The sequence below is a fragment of the Xenopus laevis genome, chromosome 3L, assembly GCF_017654675.1.
Source record: "Xenopus laevis strain J_2021 chromosome 3L, Xenopus_laevis_v10.1, whole genome shotgun sequence".
Classification (NCBI taxonomy): Eukaryota; Metazoa; Chordata; class Amphibia; order Anura; family Pipidae; genus Xenopus; species Xenopus laevis.
The window spans coordinates 70,787,746-70,805,835 of record NC_054375.1 but is presented as its reverse complement, the minus strand read 5'-3'; the positions used below and the strand labels follow the sequence as shown (position 1 = coordinate 70,805,835).

The window sequence follows — 18,090 nt, the reverse complement described above, 5'->3', positions numbered from 1 at the left end:
CTCGGCATAGCCACAGTTCTTGCCTCCCTTAGACAAACACCAGAGAGCAATTTTCATGTAGCAGGAACATGCAGGTACCACTTATGCTTTGTAAGGTAGTCATGTGCTACAACCCAAGAAAAGTGAGAAAGATATTTTCAGAAAAGAATTTTAAAAGGTAATTTGCATAAATGCCACTCTGCTCAGATTGTGATGTGTTTGGATTAGCTAATTCCTGACCACCCACCTACTGTACATCTTTTTAGTACATTTTCCACAAGTAGTATTACATTGTTCCTATTACTTCAGCTTCCCTACCAACTGAGTCCATGACGCTATTCTACTTTAAAAAGAACCCCCGTTATCATTATCCCTATGTGCATGGCTGTCTACAAATGTGAGCACCATTACTTAAAAATATAAATCAATAATGAAGTACTTATGCAATTAGCTTACCCCATTGTCCTGAAATGCAATCTTAAATGCAATTATTGTTTAATTTTTCTTAATTATCCTACTAAAAATTCCACTAGTAATTATACTACTAAAAATTCCATCTCACATGTTTCCACAATGCAATCTAGCACACAGAATAACTGCAACTGAGAACAATTAAAACGCTACTGGAATTTTTACCTATAAATGTCTAAATGTCTAATATAAAATACAGTATGCATCTTCTGTTGCTTCGAATTGTGAGTGACTTAAGAAAACCAGATTTGGAATGGGTCCAATTAGTGATCCCTGATCCAAGGCTATTGTGATCTTAAAGGGGAACTATACAAAAATTTAAATTGAATGTATACTTAATCTCAATGAAATAAAGATCAATTTAACAACAAAATAACTAACTTCATCATGCATGTAGAGATACAGGAATTCTGATGATCTTAAAAGAGTGAGCTAATACATCTTCTAGGCATAAGGAGACCCCCTCCCCTCACTAAAGGCTGCACTAGATCTGACTGAACTGTCAACCAAAATCTGATTCCTGCATGAATAGAAAATGAAGAGAGGCAGATGCTGAGAGGGGGAGAGTGAATAACTTGATTATTTCAGAAACAGGTACAGAATTTTTATTGGACTATATTTAGAAGAAGTCGACCAGTAAATAATATCCACTGTTTGGTTGCAATGGGTTACAAGAGCTGGAGCAAACTTTTCATCTTTTATTACATAGCCCCTAAGGATGTATCCCAATGATTATGTCTTTCAATGGCAACATATGGGTCTGACAAGTGGAATTTTTCATTGCCATTGGATAAACTAAAAAGAAGACTTCATCTTCTTATAAAATAAACATACTTTAGAATTAATTGCAATACCATCTGTATTTTCCAGCATTACTTTTTGAAAATGCCTGAGATCTGATTCTACTCTTTTGTAGAATGCTGCAGTTTGTTTGCCATATTGTTTGCATGACTATTAAAACATGTCCATTAGAGGAGAATGATTGATGCTTCCAATGAAAAACCTTTATTTAAAGGATGAACATGTTCTCTGTCTCTCTATCACTCTGTTGTGATTTTATTATTTTCCCTAATGACTAAACATGAAACAAAGGCCCAGAATCTATGCACAGACATTAAAATAACAAAAACTTCTTTCTGTGGGGGAAATAGGGAAACGTATACCTGTATAACTATTGTAGATTAAAAAAACAGACCAAACATAAACCTGCAGGGCCTTTAACTAAAGCATAAACACACTAACGTCTGGGTGCTTACTTAATTAAATCTATAGGGGGTTTTGTATCAACCTTGGAATTCAAGAATTCAATGTAAAGCTAGCCACACTTAAAGGTCTTCTTGTTTGGGTAAATCCGTGGATCTTTGCCGATTTGGCTTCCCACATGCTGGGCCTATTCAAGTTATTCTGATCACTGACCTAGGGGGTTTGTACTTCAGGTTCATGGATACCCCTTGTGCAAGGGCAGCATCAATGCCCTAAAGCAGTACTCAACCAGTGGGATTTTCAAATAGATATTTGGCTATGCCAAGAGCTACATGGGCCAATAAGCGACTAAATCATGAGTGACCAAGTCAGCACAGTCTATCAGCTAATATGCGGCTAGTTAAGAAGATTCTAGGGGTATTTAATAACCCCAGGAGCCATTCATAAATGGAGGGCAGAGACCTGAACCTACTTGGCTTTTTTGTACTTTGCACACTGGGTGGTGCATTGTAAATGACCCCTAAAGGGCCCTTCAGTATTCTAAGAATCCTATTTATAATAGTGAATAGTGAAAAGGATTGCCTTTTTAAGGTATTTTTCTATGGAAATCTACATGCCACCTAAACTTTTCCCATTGACTGGAATGGGTTATGCCATAAATTTACCACCATAAAATAACTGTGTAAAACAATTTGTATAAATTAAATTACACAGCTTTATAAATTTGCCTTTTATTTTACACTGTTCAACACAATTTTTCTGGAATAAATCATTTTACACAGGATGTTAAATTAACTGCTTAATGTTTGGTGGCCCCACAATAATTTTAACTTCACCTTTAACTTCACAATTATTTTAACTTCACTTCATCTTTATTGTTTATTGCTTGTATCTTATTAAAGTGAACTCTTATCTTCACGCGTGTATTTTTTCAGAGTGGCGGTAAAATACATGCATACAAAAAAATAACACTCTTGAGGCTCTTTAAAAAAAATTTTTAAGATTGACATCTTCCATCTCCAATGAAACATTTATCAATGAAACATTTATCACACTCTCAGGGCTTTTAAAGGATAGAACAAAAATATTTCTATAAAGATTGACATTTCAGTTTCCACTGAGACCTTTATCAAGGTCAATGTTATAGAAAAGATCTCAATGGAATGCAGCCTTAAAATACATTTTTGTATTGTCTTTTTAGAAGCTCTGAGAGTGTAGTGCCGTTTTAAAAAATATGTATGCATGTATGAATAAATGCAAACAAGGGTCAAGTATAAAAAAGCAGATGCTTAGGTTGCATATACAACAAGTCCTGATCTAGATACCCTTGCATACATTTTATTCTCATGAAGGAGCAACAAGCATGCACAAGCAGCTATTTATACATTTATATGACATTAAAGGCATTGTTTAGTGTAAAAATAAAAACTTTAAAAACTAGGTAAATAAAGACTGTGCAAATAAAAAACGTTTCAGTATAGTTAATTAGCCAAAAATGGAATCTATAAAGGCTGGAATGACTGGATATAGACCTTTCTTATAAAGCTTACTTAATTTTAGCCTTTCCTTCTCTTTTATGGTTAGCTAGAGTTTGGTTTTATTAATTATGGATTAATAATAACCTATTTTCCCCCCAGAGGAAAAGTGAAATCTATTTTTAGCTTGCTACAAGTTAGCAGCTACTTATTTGTATCATTCAATGCGATTTTGTCCATCGCTTAAAGTGCAACAGGTTAACCAGCACCAGTACGATTGTACGATTTGGATTTTCGCTCAATTCTTTTCGCGTTTGTCCTCGATCCGATAAACTCTTTTTTTTTTCTTTGATTTTTTAATAATAAATGAGGTCCAATCGTTGATTCTAGTTTGGTCAGACTTTTTTCATTAAAATAGTCAGATAAATTCAGACTTTGATAAATGAGGCCCCCATGTCCTTAACCCTGCATATTTAGGCATACTTTAGGACAAAAACATAGGAAAATGCAAATATGTTTGACTCCGTGATCATAAAACATACTGTTGTTCACACTGTAATTGGCTGAAGGACAGAAATTATGGGGGGGGGTTTTTGCTCAAGTTAAAATGCTAAATCTGTTGAAGAATTCACAAAACACTTACCTTGCACTGAAACAGTACACATTGTCCTGAGCTAGAGTAGACAGCTTCTCTTTCTTCTTCAAAATACATTTGGCCTTGATACACGCAGACAGCTATAATAAAGTGAAGAATAAATCACTTAATGAAATATATATATACACACACACACACACACAAATACTGTATATTATATTTTAATAGCATGTCTTCATTCTGGAACCATAAAAAATAAATCAGAAAGGCATAGAGAGTGAGATATTTAAAAATCAAAATATGTACAAACTAGGCATAACCTTATATTTCTCATTTATTATACAAAGTAAACATTGAGGGGCACATTTACTAAGCTCGAGTGAAGGATTGGATGGAAAAAAATTCGAATTTCGAAGTATTTTTTTGAGTACTTCGACCATCGAATAGGCTACTACGACCTTCGACTTCAACTTCGATTCGAACGATTCTAAGTAAAAATCGTCCGACTATTCGACCATTAGATAGTCGAAGTACTGTCTCTTTTAAAAAAACATACTTCGCAGTTTAAACCTACCGAGGTACAATGTTAGCCTATGGGGACCTTCCCCATAGGTTTTCAAGAACTAACTAGCAACACAATGCAAAAATGAAATTTTAGTATGTAAATCAGAAAGCCTATTATTTACATATTAAATATTGTATGGCATGTATTGAACACGTCAGTCTCCTAGTTGCGGTGATGATTTTTCTGCTGTCCTAATGAAGAAAGCAAAGTCCCTCCTGTGTACTGTACTGCACTATATTTCTAAAGCTTTGGGCTTAACACAAGCTGAATGCCTATGGTTTGCTCATGAATGACAACAAAGAGCCATACTTGTTTCTCAATTTAATAAGCGTATCATGAAGAAACTATCATGAAGAAATTCCTCCATTGAAAATGTTCTTTTCCCTTGAAATATGGGAAGATGGCTACTGAATGCCTCCATATAAACTACTATAAATCACTAAATTTGATTTAACTTATCGTTTTGTACAGAATTTTGAGCAAGCTGTGCAGTTATACACCATTAAGACAAGTATCCCTAAATTTAGCCTGTTACTTTTCTCCCTTAGAATTGCAAAGCAATGTCTGTTCACCAATAAAAAGATGTTTTAAAAAAGAATACAGATCAGCCAACTGTAGATATGGGACACTCTGTGGTGCAGAGTCATGAAAAGCTTACCCTCAGTTACACTGTTACAGAAGTCTTGACATTGCCTGACTTCTAAACTAGTGGCTCAGCAAACTGGAATGGCAATGTAGTTTTTACTTTTCATAGGCTAAGAATGCTATCATTTTGTTGTTGTTATAAAGCTACCCATACCGTTGTATAGAACATTCACTTTTGTTCTTGCCTGACCTACTTTTCGCTTCACCTTTCTCAGCTTCTGAAATGTATTCCTGCATGTAAAAGTGACCTTCTGTTCTGCAGCATCTGTCATTTTGTTCAGCCTTCAACAGGAAGCACTCTGAATTCATTACTATACATTACTATACAAAAACAACTGGTCATTTCATCTAATATAATTTAAAAAATTAATTTAATAAAACTGCCACTGTGTAATAATAACCTTCACAAGGTTTTCTTGTTTACATGTATTGTGCTATAATGATTTCCCTTTTGTTTGCATTTGTGTGGGATTTTTTTGAATATTAGATTTACCACCAAAGTCTGAAATTGCGCTCCAGATTTGCCAGGATCATGGAACATATGCTTTTAATCTGGCATAGAGATGAATATTTCTACATAATGATTTTGTATCTTGAAAGGTTGACATCAAACAAAAGATGACTGGCGTTTATGTAAAATAACCAGTGTTGCATTTGCGAAACAACTGTTACTTCATAAATCAGAAAAGTCTTTTCAGGTTTAAGTCTTAGATGTGCAAATTAAATTGATTTTCTGTGTAGCTAAGCATTTAGGTCAAACGGATTAAAGAAATAATACTTAAATTGCTGTTGGGAGTATATTGTACTGAACATGCATAATAAATCGGATTTCCCAGATAAAATGCAGAATTAAACAAATAAAGGCCATTTGAATTCTACACCAACAAAAACCATCCAATTTTTTGCTTGATTTCTGAAAGGGTACCATTAAACATTGAACTAATTTTACTTACTTGAAAATTTACATTTACCCAGCACAAAGAAGAAATCCAGCAGGTTTAGTAATTTCTATGCATTTCTCATTAATTCAGTAATAAAACGGTATATTGTTCCCTTACCTGTCATTACAGCCTGCAAAGAATCAATACTTCTCCCCAGCCAATATGGCTGTTACAGTTTTATGTGGCATTGTTTTCAGGCTAATTGACTGTAACTAATTCCCCCTATGATAGAATCAGAGCATTTTTCACATTATATTTATGTATAGGGACAATGGAATATAAGGGTCCATGAAACGTTTGTTATATGTCCTTCATTACATTGCCATTAATAATACCAGAGTATTCACTTGCTTTCGTTTCAACTATGGTTTTCCAACTTAACTTGAAACTTTTATTTAGACTCCCAATCAAAGTATGTTGTAAACAGAACCTTTTAAGGGGTTATTTATCAAAGGTCGAGTTGTGTTTTTCCTGAAAACTTCAAGTTTTCGAGGGAAGTTTCAGTAAAAACGTGGATTTTTCGGGATAAAACAGAAAACTCAAATTTTTCAAGATGTATTATTCCCCGAAGCTGCAAAAAGCCTGAATCCAAAAATACTCCAGCTAAAACTTGTTTGAACCATTTGAAGATGTTTTTAGCCTTCATGATTTTCGGGGTTTTTTTCTGTGGTTTGCTCTTGAAGACTCAATTCAAGCTATTTGAGTTATTTTTTTTCCAGATAACTTGATCAATTCAAGTATTTAAGCCCCCCCCGATTGTATTCACCCAAATTTTTTTCATAAATAAGCAAACATTCGAGTTGTGAGTTTATTCGAGGTAGAAAAACTGTCAAATTCGACTAGGGAATTATCCAAACTTGATTTGAGTTTTTTAGAAAAAATTCTATTTCTAGATTTATCATACTGTGGCCCTTTAAGAATTTGAATTCGACTATTCGCCACCTAAAACATGCCGAATTACAGTTTAGGTCAATGGGAGAGATACATGGATAAATTTGGAGATGTTTGCAGCCTTCATGACATTTGAGTTTTTCTTGGAGAAAAAACTCGAATCGAGTTTGATTAAATTCAAATCAAATTCGATTCGAGTTTTCGGGTCATTTAAATTCGCCCGAGTTTTGAAAATTCAATTTTATAAATAAATTTCCCCAAGTCGAATTTCGAATTTTAGGGAGTGTAATAAAACTCACATGAATTCGAAATTGAACCCTTGATAAATCTGCCTCTAAGATTTAGTCTAATCTAATCTTTTTTAAGTCAATGGGAGTTGATGGGAGTTTTTAGAAACTCCCATAAACTTGAAATTCACCCTCGATAAATCTGCCCCTTCATGTCTGATAATTCTAGATCTGAGCCAAGAATTACTGTACATCAATCAGTTGCAACCCATTGGCTAGACAAGAATATCCTTCCTTAAAAGCATTCACATATTTCTATATAAAAATAAAAATATAAAGCTGTTACCTCTACCCTATACATCCCTCTCCAAGAAGAAAAAAAGGCATAAATCTGTAGCACCGTAATCCTATGGTTACAGATATATTCACATCTGCTTAGATTAGTGTTCCAACCAGTCCCCATTTTAGGGGGAAAAGGTCCATTTCAGGATTTTGGTTCCTGTGGAAAAGTGTCCCCCATACAGAGTCCCCTCCTACAGGATGTCCCCATTTTTCTGGCTCACCTGCTCCACAATTTTGATTTAGGGGAGCTGTTTTAGTTTGGCAGCAGTGATAGGTGTGCAGTTATTGTGCAAAAAAGCCATGAATATCTTATAAATGATCTCCTTATAAACTAGTGACTAGTGATGTCATCAGTTATAAACGGTGAGTAGTGATGTAATTTTTGTCACATGACTCACTAAAACGTTTGTATTATAATAAATAAAGTACACTTTGTTGGAAAATATGAGGATATTAGAAGTCATTTCAGAGTTCTATGACCTCCTCAGTGAATTATAATATCCTTATAATACACAAATGCCATGAATATCTTGTAAATTATATCCTTATAATCGGTAAGTTCTGATGTCATCAGTTATAAACGGTGAGTTCTGATGTCACTGAAACTTATATTTTACAAGAGGGGGGGTGTACTTTATTCACTATATATTTTACATTAGGTAATAGGTACTTTATTCACTATATATATATATATATATATATATATATATATATATATATATATATATATATATATATATATATATATATATATATATATATATGTATATATATATATTTATTTATTTATTTATTTTTATTTACTGTACCATGAATGTGAGTTATCCACACAACATTCTGTGACACAAAAAGCCACTTGTCATTAGCCCATAACCCATAGAAAAAAAGGCATGTATGATTTACTGTCAACTGACTGAAAAATGATCTAACTGGTTGCTAAACCTGGTACAAACTTTAAACCTTTTATACCATTGTACGCCATGTTTTTACCATGCTTCAATATTACGCTGATAGAAAACACAAATTTGAAATTGAGTTTCTGAAACAACACAAACTCATATAAAAAGATTTGGCATTTATCATGTAGAAGTCAACGGGAGTTGTATTTTCAAAATTCAATTTTGATGCTCTTATTGAAAATTAAGGGTAGAATATAATTTCACTGCATTTGACTCTTTTTAATGTTTTTCAGCATTTCACGTTTTGTGTGTTTTCTTTAAGAAACACACATTTAAGATTTATTTTAAAAGGTTTGAAAATTTTATTTTTTATAATTCTACCTCTCCGTATCCCATTTCCTTGCTGGGTCAACTGCGGTTCATTTGTTTGTGTAGTATTGATTTCATCTTAACTGGGTTCCTTTAAAGCAGTGATCCCCAACAGTTGCTCTTTGACCTCTTGGATGTTGCTCCCAGTGGCCTCCAACCAGGTGCTTCTTTTTGAATTCCTGGCTTAAAGGCAAGCTTTAATTGCATACTAAAATATATACTGCCAAACAGAGCCTACTGTTGCTCTCCAACATTATTTTATACTTGAGTGTGGCTTATGGGTAAAAAAGGTTGGGGACGCCTGTTTTAAAGTATCAGTACATTTCAGCCATATATATTAAAACTATGTTTGATACATTTCAACTCCACCATTATATTAGGACTGAAAATGATTTCTTATACTAATGATGATGTTTACTTGCCAGTTGCAAAGCAGCATACATTTATTATTAGTAGCTATAGTGAAAAATGATCTGTGTGGGCTTTCTGTAAAATGAACTTGTCAGAAAAACCTAATGAACTTTTTTTTACTGATTTGCTGAAATGATACACCCCAGTAGGACAGTTAATCAGTTTAATTAGACAATTTATTTTTTATTCACACACAGGTTCTGGCTGAAGAAACCGTTGAAAGAAGGATTGTTTTCTTATATAATGCCACTGTATTTAAACTCTAACAAGGAATGTATCATGCATAACTTGGAAAATAAGGAAAGATCATAAACATGTAAAGAAAACAACAATGTGACTATAATACAGCAGACCCCACATGCAGCGGAGGGGCAAGCGCAGGGTCTGTTAAGATGGCTACGAATAAGTATGTGAGCGGTGAAGGGGCGAGTATCATAGAGGAGCATGCGGGGTGGGAGGATTGGCATATGTGCACTGTGATTGTGGGTTTTCCGAATAAGAGGTCTTTCTGTAGTTTGGATCTCCATGCCATATGTCTACTAAAAAAAAAAAATTTAAGCATTAATTAAACCCAATAGGATTGTTTTGCATCCAATAAGGATTAATTATATCTTAGTTGGGATCAAGTACAAGGTACAGTTTTATTAATACAGAGAAAAGGGAAGTCATTTTTAAAAATCTGAATTATTTCAATAACATGGAGTCTATAGGAGACAGCCATCCCATAATTCGGAGCTTTTCCCATACCTGTATAGAAAAATATGAACCAATATGTTTTACTAAACAATTACACAAAGTCATTGCAAAATTCAACTTATAAAAGGGGCCCTCCACCCCTTCTTTATGTTTTATGGCATAATAAAAGAAAATGGAATTGCTGCAAAGCACCCCAGTGCCAGTGTTGCATCTAGATTCAATTTTCTTTGATTCTTTAATGTTGTGTCATGTTTACATGGTAATGCTGCTTAGCAAATCACAGTTCTACCAAAACCAAAGGGGTTAAAAGGGTACAGTGGCTCATTTATGCTACAGCAAAAATTGGATTGCCTTTTTCCCAAAATTGCAGTTTGGAAAGAGATCAGCAAGATATCAACAAGAAGCTCCAATAGGTGCTTCTGCTGTGCTATTTACATAAATTCAGAGCTAACTTGTAATATTTTTCTTTCTAGAATACTGTCACCTTTTCCTTGGATTCAAAACTAGTAAGATTCAACAGTCATTGTAATAATTGTGCATGGGTATTTTATGTGTGTGTCTGTTGGTATATCAAAAAGGGGGTTAACAAAAGGTATAAACTTTATTCCCATTCTTTAATCTTAAACCTCTAATTTTGCAAACCATAAGTTTTACATTTGGATATAATGCAAAATAGAGCGCAGAGACCTGAAGCAATTCAGGACCAGAGAAAGGCAGTGTGAACAGAGCAAAAAACTGCACTATACTTGCGAGTCAATGACTTCAGGCCAGTAAGAAGCAGTGACACAGCAGAACCCTAATACCTGCCAAGCAATGACTACAGGCCAGAAATCACACTGCAGAGACCTTTTCTCAGTTCTGCACAGCACCAAAACAGAAGACATGAGCTGGAAAGTAAATGTCAACAGTGTAGTAATTAGTTCAGCTTTCTGTAGGCCTATCAGAATTGCTACATTGTGTGACATTTAGTTCTTTCAGTAAGAGAGCGTGACTGTCATGCTAAATGCATGACACTTGACAGAGCTGTCTCAATGGAATTCAGCATTTTCTCAGCTCAATGTTAATAAAGCTAGTCCATAAACCCTCAACACAATTTAAAAGAGTAATCCTATTCCTGTCTAGATGCCTTTTCAGGCTTACTCTGGCTTCTCTGATCTAACTACACAAAATGACCTCATTTACACATAAAGGCTTACTTTTCAAATGCGCAGAGGGCAAAAACGGGCAAATGAGCATTCTAACCCAAAATGCAGTATTCATATTTCAAAATTCTAGTGTTGTCCTGGACAGCCACAAAACATAATTCACTACAACTTCATTAATACAATTTCTGCACCAGTAAGTAACCAGTTGGCTATGACCCCTTGAGTCTGTAAATGTGTCCTATGTACTAGGAAAATAATAAAATATAGCAGGCTTCTTTCCAAATGCAGAGATACAGTTTTTAAATAAGATACAGCTTTTAGCACATTCTCAATCAAGAAAATTCCTTCCACAAGTGGCTAGACTGTAAGGTTACAAAAATTCCAGATTCATTGCTGAAGCTATCTTAGCGTGTTTTATCTTGTAATCCCTGCTAAAGCAGTTAGCTAATGAAATGCTTTGTGCCACCTAATTTCATTACAGGCGCAAGCACTCTGTGTTGCCTAGTTATTTAACCTGTGGATGTGCTTAGTCTGTTTGAAATTAGATTGCAGAAACACCATTTAATTATGCCTGAAATCATTAATGACTGAAGCAAGACATGAAAAGGCACCATTCATCTCTTTATTGAGTCTGGTATGAGAAAATTGGTACATTATAAAAGACACATATAGGTAGGGCTGCTAATGACTGTGTAAGACTTGTAGCTATTAGAAATGGAAAACCATAATATTATGCTAGCAAATACAAAAAATAGCAAAAGCCAACAATGCAAATAACTAATATTCAGATAGATTTACAAAATATAGTGATACAAATTAGCCCTCTGTGTAAATCTTCATTGCTTGTTTATGTTTTCCTGAATGAACAGAGAGGGGCAAATTCACTAAGCGCCGAAGCGCCGAACGCTAGCGTTAATTCGCTAGCGTTTGGCATTTTCGTTACTGCGCAAATTCACTAACGAACGCTGGTGTAGTTTCGCTAGTGTTACTTCGCACCCTTATGCCAGGCGAATTTTCGCTAGCGACGTAACTACACAAATTCACTAACTTGCGCAGTGTACTGAACGCTACCTTTTACGCTAGACTTCCTTCGCCACCTCAGACCTGGCGAAGCGCAATAGAGTAGATAGGGATTGTTTCAAAAAAAGTCAAATTTTTTTATAAGTCCCAAAAAACGCTGGCGTGTTTTCTACATGATGGGTGATAGGCTGAAAAAGATCGAAAAATTTTTTGGGGCTCCCCTCCTTCCCCCCTACATTTCCTGACTCATGGCAACTTACCTAAACAGTGGGCACATGTGTAGGGCAAAATAAAATTTTTATTTGCTGATTTGAAGGTTTTCTAGGCATTTGTAGTGCTGATACATATTCCTCCATTGAAATTTGAATTTCGCGCCGTATGCAAATTAGCCTTCGGTAGCGTAACTTCGCTTTACATAGCGAATCAACGCTAGCGCAACTTCGCAACCTTGCGCTAACCCTGTGCACAACTTCGGATTTTAGTGAATTTGCGGAGCGCTGGCGAAACTACGCCTGGCGAAGTGCGGCGAAGTTGCGCCTGGCGCAACTTCGCATCTTAGTGAATTTGCCCCAGAGTGTCTGGCTTCTCTTTATGGCGGATCTATTATCAGTTAGAGAAGTGTTTGTTAGACTCTGAGGCCAGCCCTGCTTGTCAACTTCAGTTTTAATGAGGGTCAAGTAGAATCTTGTTCTTTTACTCCAATTTTTTGTCTATAAAAAGATGTCTTACTTATGTTTTACTGCAAAACAGCTACTCGTCTGAAGTGACACCACTATTAACAGCAGAGTTATCCAAGGTAGAGCATATGTTACAACTTGCCACCTAGAGAGCCATCGACCCTCACTCATATATGCAAATCTTATCTGCAACCTGCAAAATACAGGGACCTGAGGTTTTCCAGATAAGGGGTCTTTTCCTGTGTATCTCCATACCTTAAGTCTGCTTAAAAAAATAATTTAAACATTAAATAAACCCAACAGTATTGTTTTGCCTCCAATATGGGTTAATTACATCTTAGTTGGGATAATGTACAAGCTACAGTTATAACAGAGAAAAATCAAATCAGTTTTAACAATTTTAATTATCTGCTTAAAGGAACAGTTAAACCAAAAAATGAAAGTATTTTAAAGTAATGAAAAGATTATTATGTACTGTTGCGCTACACTGGTAAAACTGATGTGTTTGCTTCAGAAACACTACTATAGTTCATATTAAAAGAAACTGCTGTGTAGCAATGGCGGAAATTGAAAAAAGACTGTATATATATATATATATATATACATATATATATATATATATATATATATACATATATATATATATATATATATATATATATATATATATATATATATATATATATATTTAACGCATTTAAATAATTCAGCTGAATTGATACTGACAGATATGTACTTATGGGGTTCTTGCACTCCAATATGCAGCTATTGCTTGGCACAGGTACTTCAGTGTTGAAGGCAATTGGCTTTACTTCTCCATCAGGAGAAAACAGAGGTAGGAGAATAATCAGCTGTATGTTATTTTCATTTCTCAGTTACAGTCATTTCTTACATAGAAACCTATTTGGAAACACATTAGGTTCTCAAGGGAAGCAACAATCTAGCCACAAACTGAAACTGGAAAAAATGTTGTTTAGAAATGCATTGAAAGTGTAGTGTGTGAGTGTGTTAAATAGGCATTATTTAAAAAAGAAATACAACAATGTTATATCCCATATAGTACACCGATGTAGTGTAAAAGTCTGTCTTGCACTGCTGAACTATAATATGCATAAAACTGGCCATAGAATATGCAATTCCCCCAGTCTTGCTTCAAGCCAGTACACTTATTACTGTCCAGTAAGGCATTCTTATAAGGTGAGATGTGGGGGAGACAATCTAATCTGACATCTCCTAAAAGTGAGATTTATAGCGATATAATGAGTTCTGTACTGAAAAAAAGCTTGTTTACAAATACAAGTTCATAATTGCCCTTATGCAGCACTAACTACCTTTTATTTTCTTTTTCACAGGCTGTGCAATACCATTTTTCTGTGCAATGCCAGGAAGGCATGGACTGTTCCTTCCCAAATTACATCTAAGGAAGGAGCCTGTGCGATTACTGTTCTGTAAAAATGTAGATCACTGTGTTTGTCTAACCTTGCTTTAAAATCTAAATCATCTTCAGACTTTCCTCTGAGTGAAGAGCTCACTGCCCTTCACTTTACCAACATCAAATGATTTGTACTTTTGCAGTTTTGTGCACGGAGTTATTAATTTGGAGTGCTGTGATGGCAAAAGAAAGTGCTGAATGCCCATTCTATCTACTACTGTAAAGCTTGTATGAGTAATGACCTCATACAATCATTGTAATTTTTACGCAAGGGTGGATTTACTATGATATAAGCAAAAAGTGATACTAAGCAGTAGGCAATGTCTGGCATTGTACTCATGGCTTCTTGTGAGTGCAAATCTGACAGTAAGGGGCACATTTATAAAACAGATCATACAAAATCCACATTTGCAGGGGGAAAACAATCACTGGTCAGAAGGGAAATCCCTACCTAAGACCCAAAATTACCTGTTCCAATGGTTTTTGCATGAAAAGTTTTGGGCATGAAGGTCCAGTTCTGGTAATATTGAACTCAATGATTGCATCGGCATGACATAGTTACTGGGTTACTGGGTCATTTTTCAGTGTATTATGCAATGTAAAAAGTTTGCTATATGCTGTTCAGACTTATATTGTCTCATATCATAAGACTTCCTCTAAAAAAATAATGTAATAGAATGTACCAAAGTCAGTGGGGTTCATTTATCAACACTGGGCAAATTTGCCCTTGGGCTGTTACCTATAGCAACCAATCAGTGATTAGCTTTTTAAAGCCAGCTGCAAGAAGAACAATGAATGCAGCAATCTGATTTGTTGCTATAGGTAACAGCCCATGGGCAAATTTGCCCAGCATTGATAAATGTACCCCAGTATGTCCTCCTCCACAAGCCAGTGCATGCTAATTAGGGACCTAATATTCCATTTTTGTGCATGGTTTTTAAGAATAAAGTTCAATATAGATCAATCAATTGGTATGTCATGATTTATAAATGAGAGTTTTAAAAATGATATTGTTCATATTTACAGAGCCAAGAAGAGCTTAAATTTCAACCCAATTGCTTTGCAATTAATGCTTATTATTCCAATCATTAAGATGAAATAATATTCCATTCCATGAATCAGTATTAAATCTTCATAAGACATCTCGATGGTAAATGAATATTGTTTTTCATGATGAGCATTTATTCCGGTACATATTTATTTTTGCTTTGGTAAAATGACTCCATTTCCATGACTATAAAATGGTAAATGCATATGTAATTCATTGCAAGAATAAACCTGAGTAATGAAAATGGTCATTTCCTTCAGAAAATATAGCACTGAACGGAAATAAAGTAATACTGACACTCTCAACTAAAAAATAATGAGTTTTAGTTTTAGAGTGTTAAAATATATCTTTTGACCCTCCACTTATCTGACATATTTTGTGTGTACATATCAAGGCTGTTTTCTCCAGAACCCCAGGTCCAACTGGTCCATTAGCATAAGCTCAGTTAGCTCTTTCTATAACTTAGATTTCCAATCATCCCATTAAATCTGAAATAACTGTCCGGTGGCTTATTTAATTATTTCAGGGATAATTACTGCATTGTATACAGTATAGAAATCTGTTATCCAGAATGCTAGGGGACCAGGGGTTTTACAGATAATGGATATGTCTGTAATTTGGATCTTCATACCTTAACAGAAAATAACATTAACATTAAATAAACTCAATAGGCTTGTTTTGACTCCATTTAGGATTAATTATATTAGTTTGGATCAAGTACAAGGCATGTTTTATTATTACAGAGAAAAAGGAAAGCATTTCTAAAAATTTGAATTATTTAAATAAAATGGAGCCTATGGGAGATGGCCTTTCTATAAAATTCAGAGCCTTCTGGATAATGGGTTTCCGAATAACAAATCCCATACCTGTAATGCACATCATTAGGTATCATGAAAAAGAATCCCCATCCAGACGAGGTTATTTTGAGGTCTAAGTCTTATTTTAAACCCTTTATTATAGGGGATATTTAAACTGTAATTGCCATTATTGGTTTTTATTAAGTAGCATTATTGCTGATGTGACTGTAGTATAGTCACATGGTTATATAAAACAGTGTGTATTGTTGGTAACAGCATGATCAAAGCTCTTGTCCTTTTATTACTGAGTATAGAACTCAGTTGGAAGTCAGAATCTTCCATTAATCTTTAATTATTTAATATATCACCATATTTACTGTGAAGTGAAGACATTGAGATGACAAATAGCATTATACAATGTAAAATTTCTCTGCAGATCTACAGCAGAACAATGTGTACAGTTGTACTTTCCATTTCACAATTTCCAGTGTCCTTGGAATGCACCTTGTGCCTTGGAAGGGTGACAGGTATAAGGACTTTGGCACCAGATATACTCTGTCTGGGGAATGAACTGCCACCTCAGTGGTAGGCTATGGGTGATGTATTAGTCTACTTTATCATCTGGAGTCTTACCCTTGATAATGTTGGGGGATTTGCTCTCACTTCCCATCCTTCCCTTAAATCATCTTAATTTCTATGATGCATATAACCCAGATGTCTTAATTTATGAAAACTACAGAAAATAGAAAGCACTATGAAGTGGCCCAGTGTGTCTTTATAGCTCAAAAAGGCTGCAATTTAACTTTGGGATCTCTAGGTGCTGCTGGACTCAAACTCCCAGCATGCTGCAAAATATGATACAGGATAAATGTTGTAGACCAGCAACAGCTGGGAACCAAATTCTAGGAAATCCACTGACTACATAAACAGAGGCACTTGATCAGCTAGCATTTAATATCAAGCAGATGGAGAGACACATAAACTTGTTTTTGCTTTGACCTCTTTTGATATGTATGAAAAAGCATGGCACCTTGAGATAGTGAATGGTTTCATGTCTATAGCTTTGTGGGGGTGGTGTTAGCAATATCTGTTTTCTCCACGCTGCACTGCTTTTCTTTTTAACTCCATAGCAACAAGATGAATGCTTTCTATAGTATACAGATAAACCTTCAGAGAAAAAAATGGAATAACTGCAACATAGAAAGGTTATCTATACACTACGTAATTATAATAACTGTAAAATGAGTTGCCACCAAGTAAAAAACTAAAAACCACATACTTTCATAACTAACCTTCTTCAACTGTACTCACGTGTTTTCTACAGCTCTAATTATACTTTGGTACACAATTACTAACCATTAATGCTATTTCTATAGCTTTATCTTTCAAAGCAAACCCTTTTTTCCAAAGCAGCAGGCACTACCTAATTCATTTTTGCAAAAGGCTAAAAATACCAGCAGCCTAAATAATTTATTTCCATTGCTTCTAAGCAGGGAATTTTTGACTGCCTGTGTATCTTAATTTGAATGCTTATTTGAACAATTTAGTTAGAGGAGCAGCCTTTATTAAATGACTTACATGAAAAGGAATAGGTTTGGAAAAAGGTGTGCTACCAAATATGACATAAAATCAGTGCTATTGATAATTAACAAATGTACTACAGTACTACTGTAGTTACTAAATGAACGGAAAATGCACCCTAACCCTGAGAAGTATTTATTTTGGTGCTACATTTGTGGAATAAATAAATCAGTAGGAAGGAAGGTTAATGTCTCTTCTATCAACATATTGTTTGAAAAGTGGAAGTAGTTCAAGGAACATTAGCTAGGTTTCTCCTTGGATCAGGTTCAGCACTGTACACGTCTTCAAAATACTGGAAAATGAGCACAAGTACCCCCAGAATACCATTCTTTAGGCAACTGGATTTAATTTAAGTGACACAAATATTGATTAGATCCTTCCTAAACTTATATCATTGTGAGGCACTCCTAGAATTGCCTTTATTGCTCTTGCTCATTTCAAGAATAGCCCTCTCCTACAATTCTAGTGACTTATACCACTGGTCTTAATATTTCATTTGTGCTACTTATAATTCCAGGGGGGGTTCCAAATGTTAGACACCCCCAGTGATTATAATTACTTTCCGGAGACCTTAGGCTGGTGCTCCTGTTCACTAAAAAGTGCTCTGATCAGGGGTATTACTGCAAGAGTACTGCTTGATGTTTGGACAGCAGCACATATTCCAATTAATGTAAAAATATA

The 18,090-nt window shown here is 34.9% G+C and overlaps 1 protein-coding gene across 1 annotated transcript in view; it reads right to left on the bottom strand.

Annotated features, from left to right (window-relative positions):
* The window catches only part of nell2.L (neural EGFL like 2 L homeolog), a 127,787-nt gene that overhangs the window by 60,831 nt on the left and 48,866 nt on the right, over positions 1-18,090 (bottom strand). Inside the window, 1 exon segment of the mRNA NM_001086890.1 lies at positions 3,772-3,863. Within this exon segment, the coding sequence (NP_001080359.1) occupies positions 3,772-3,863 (92 nt within the window).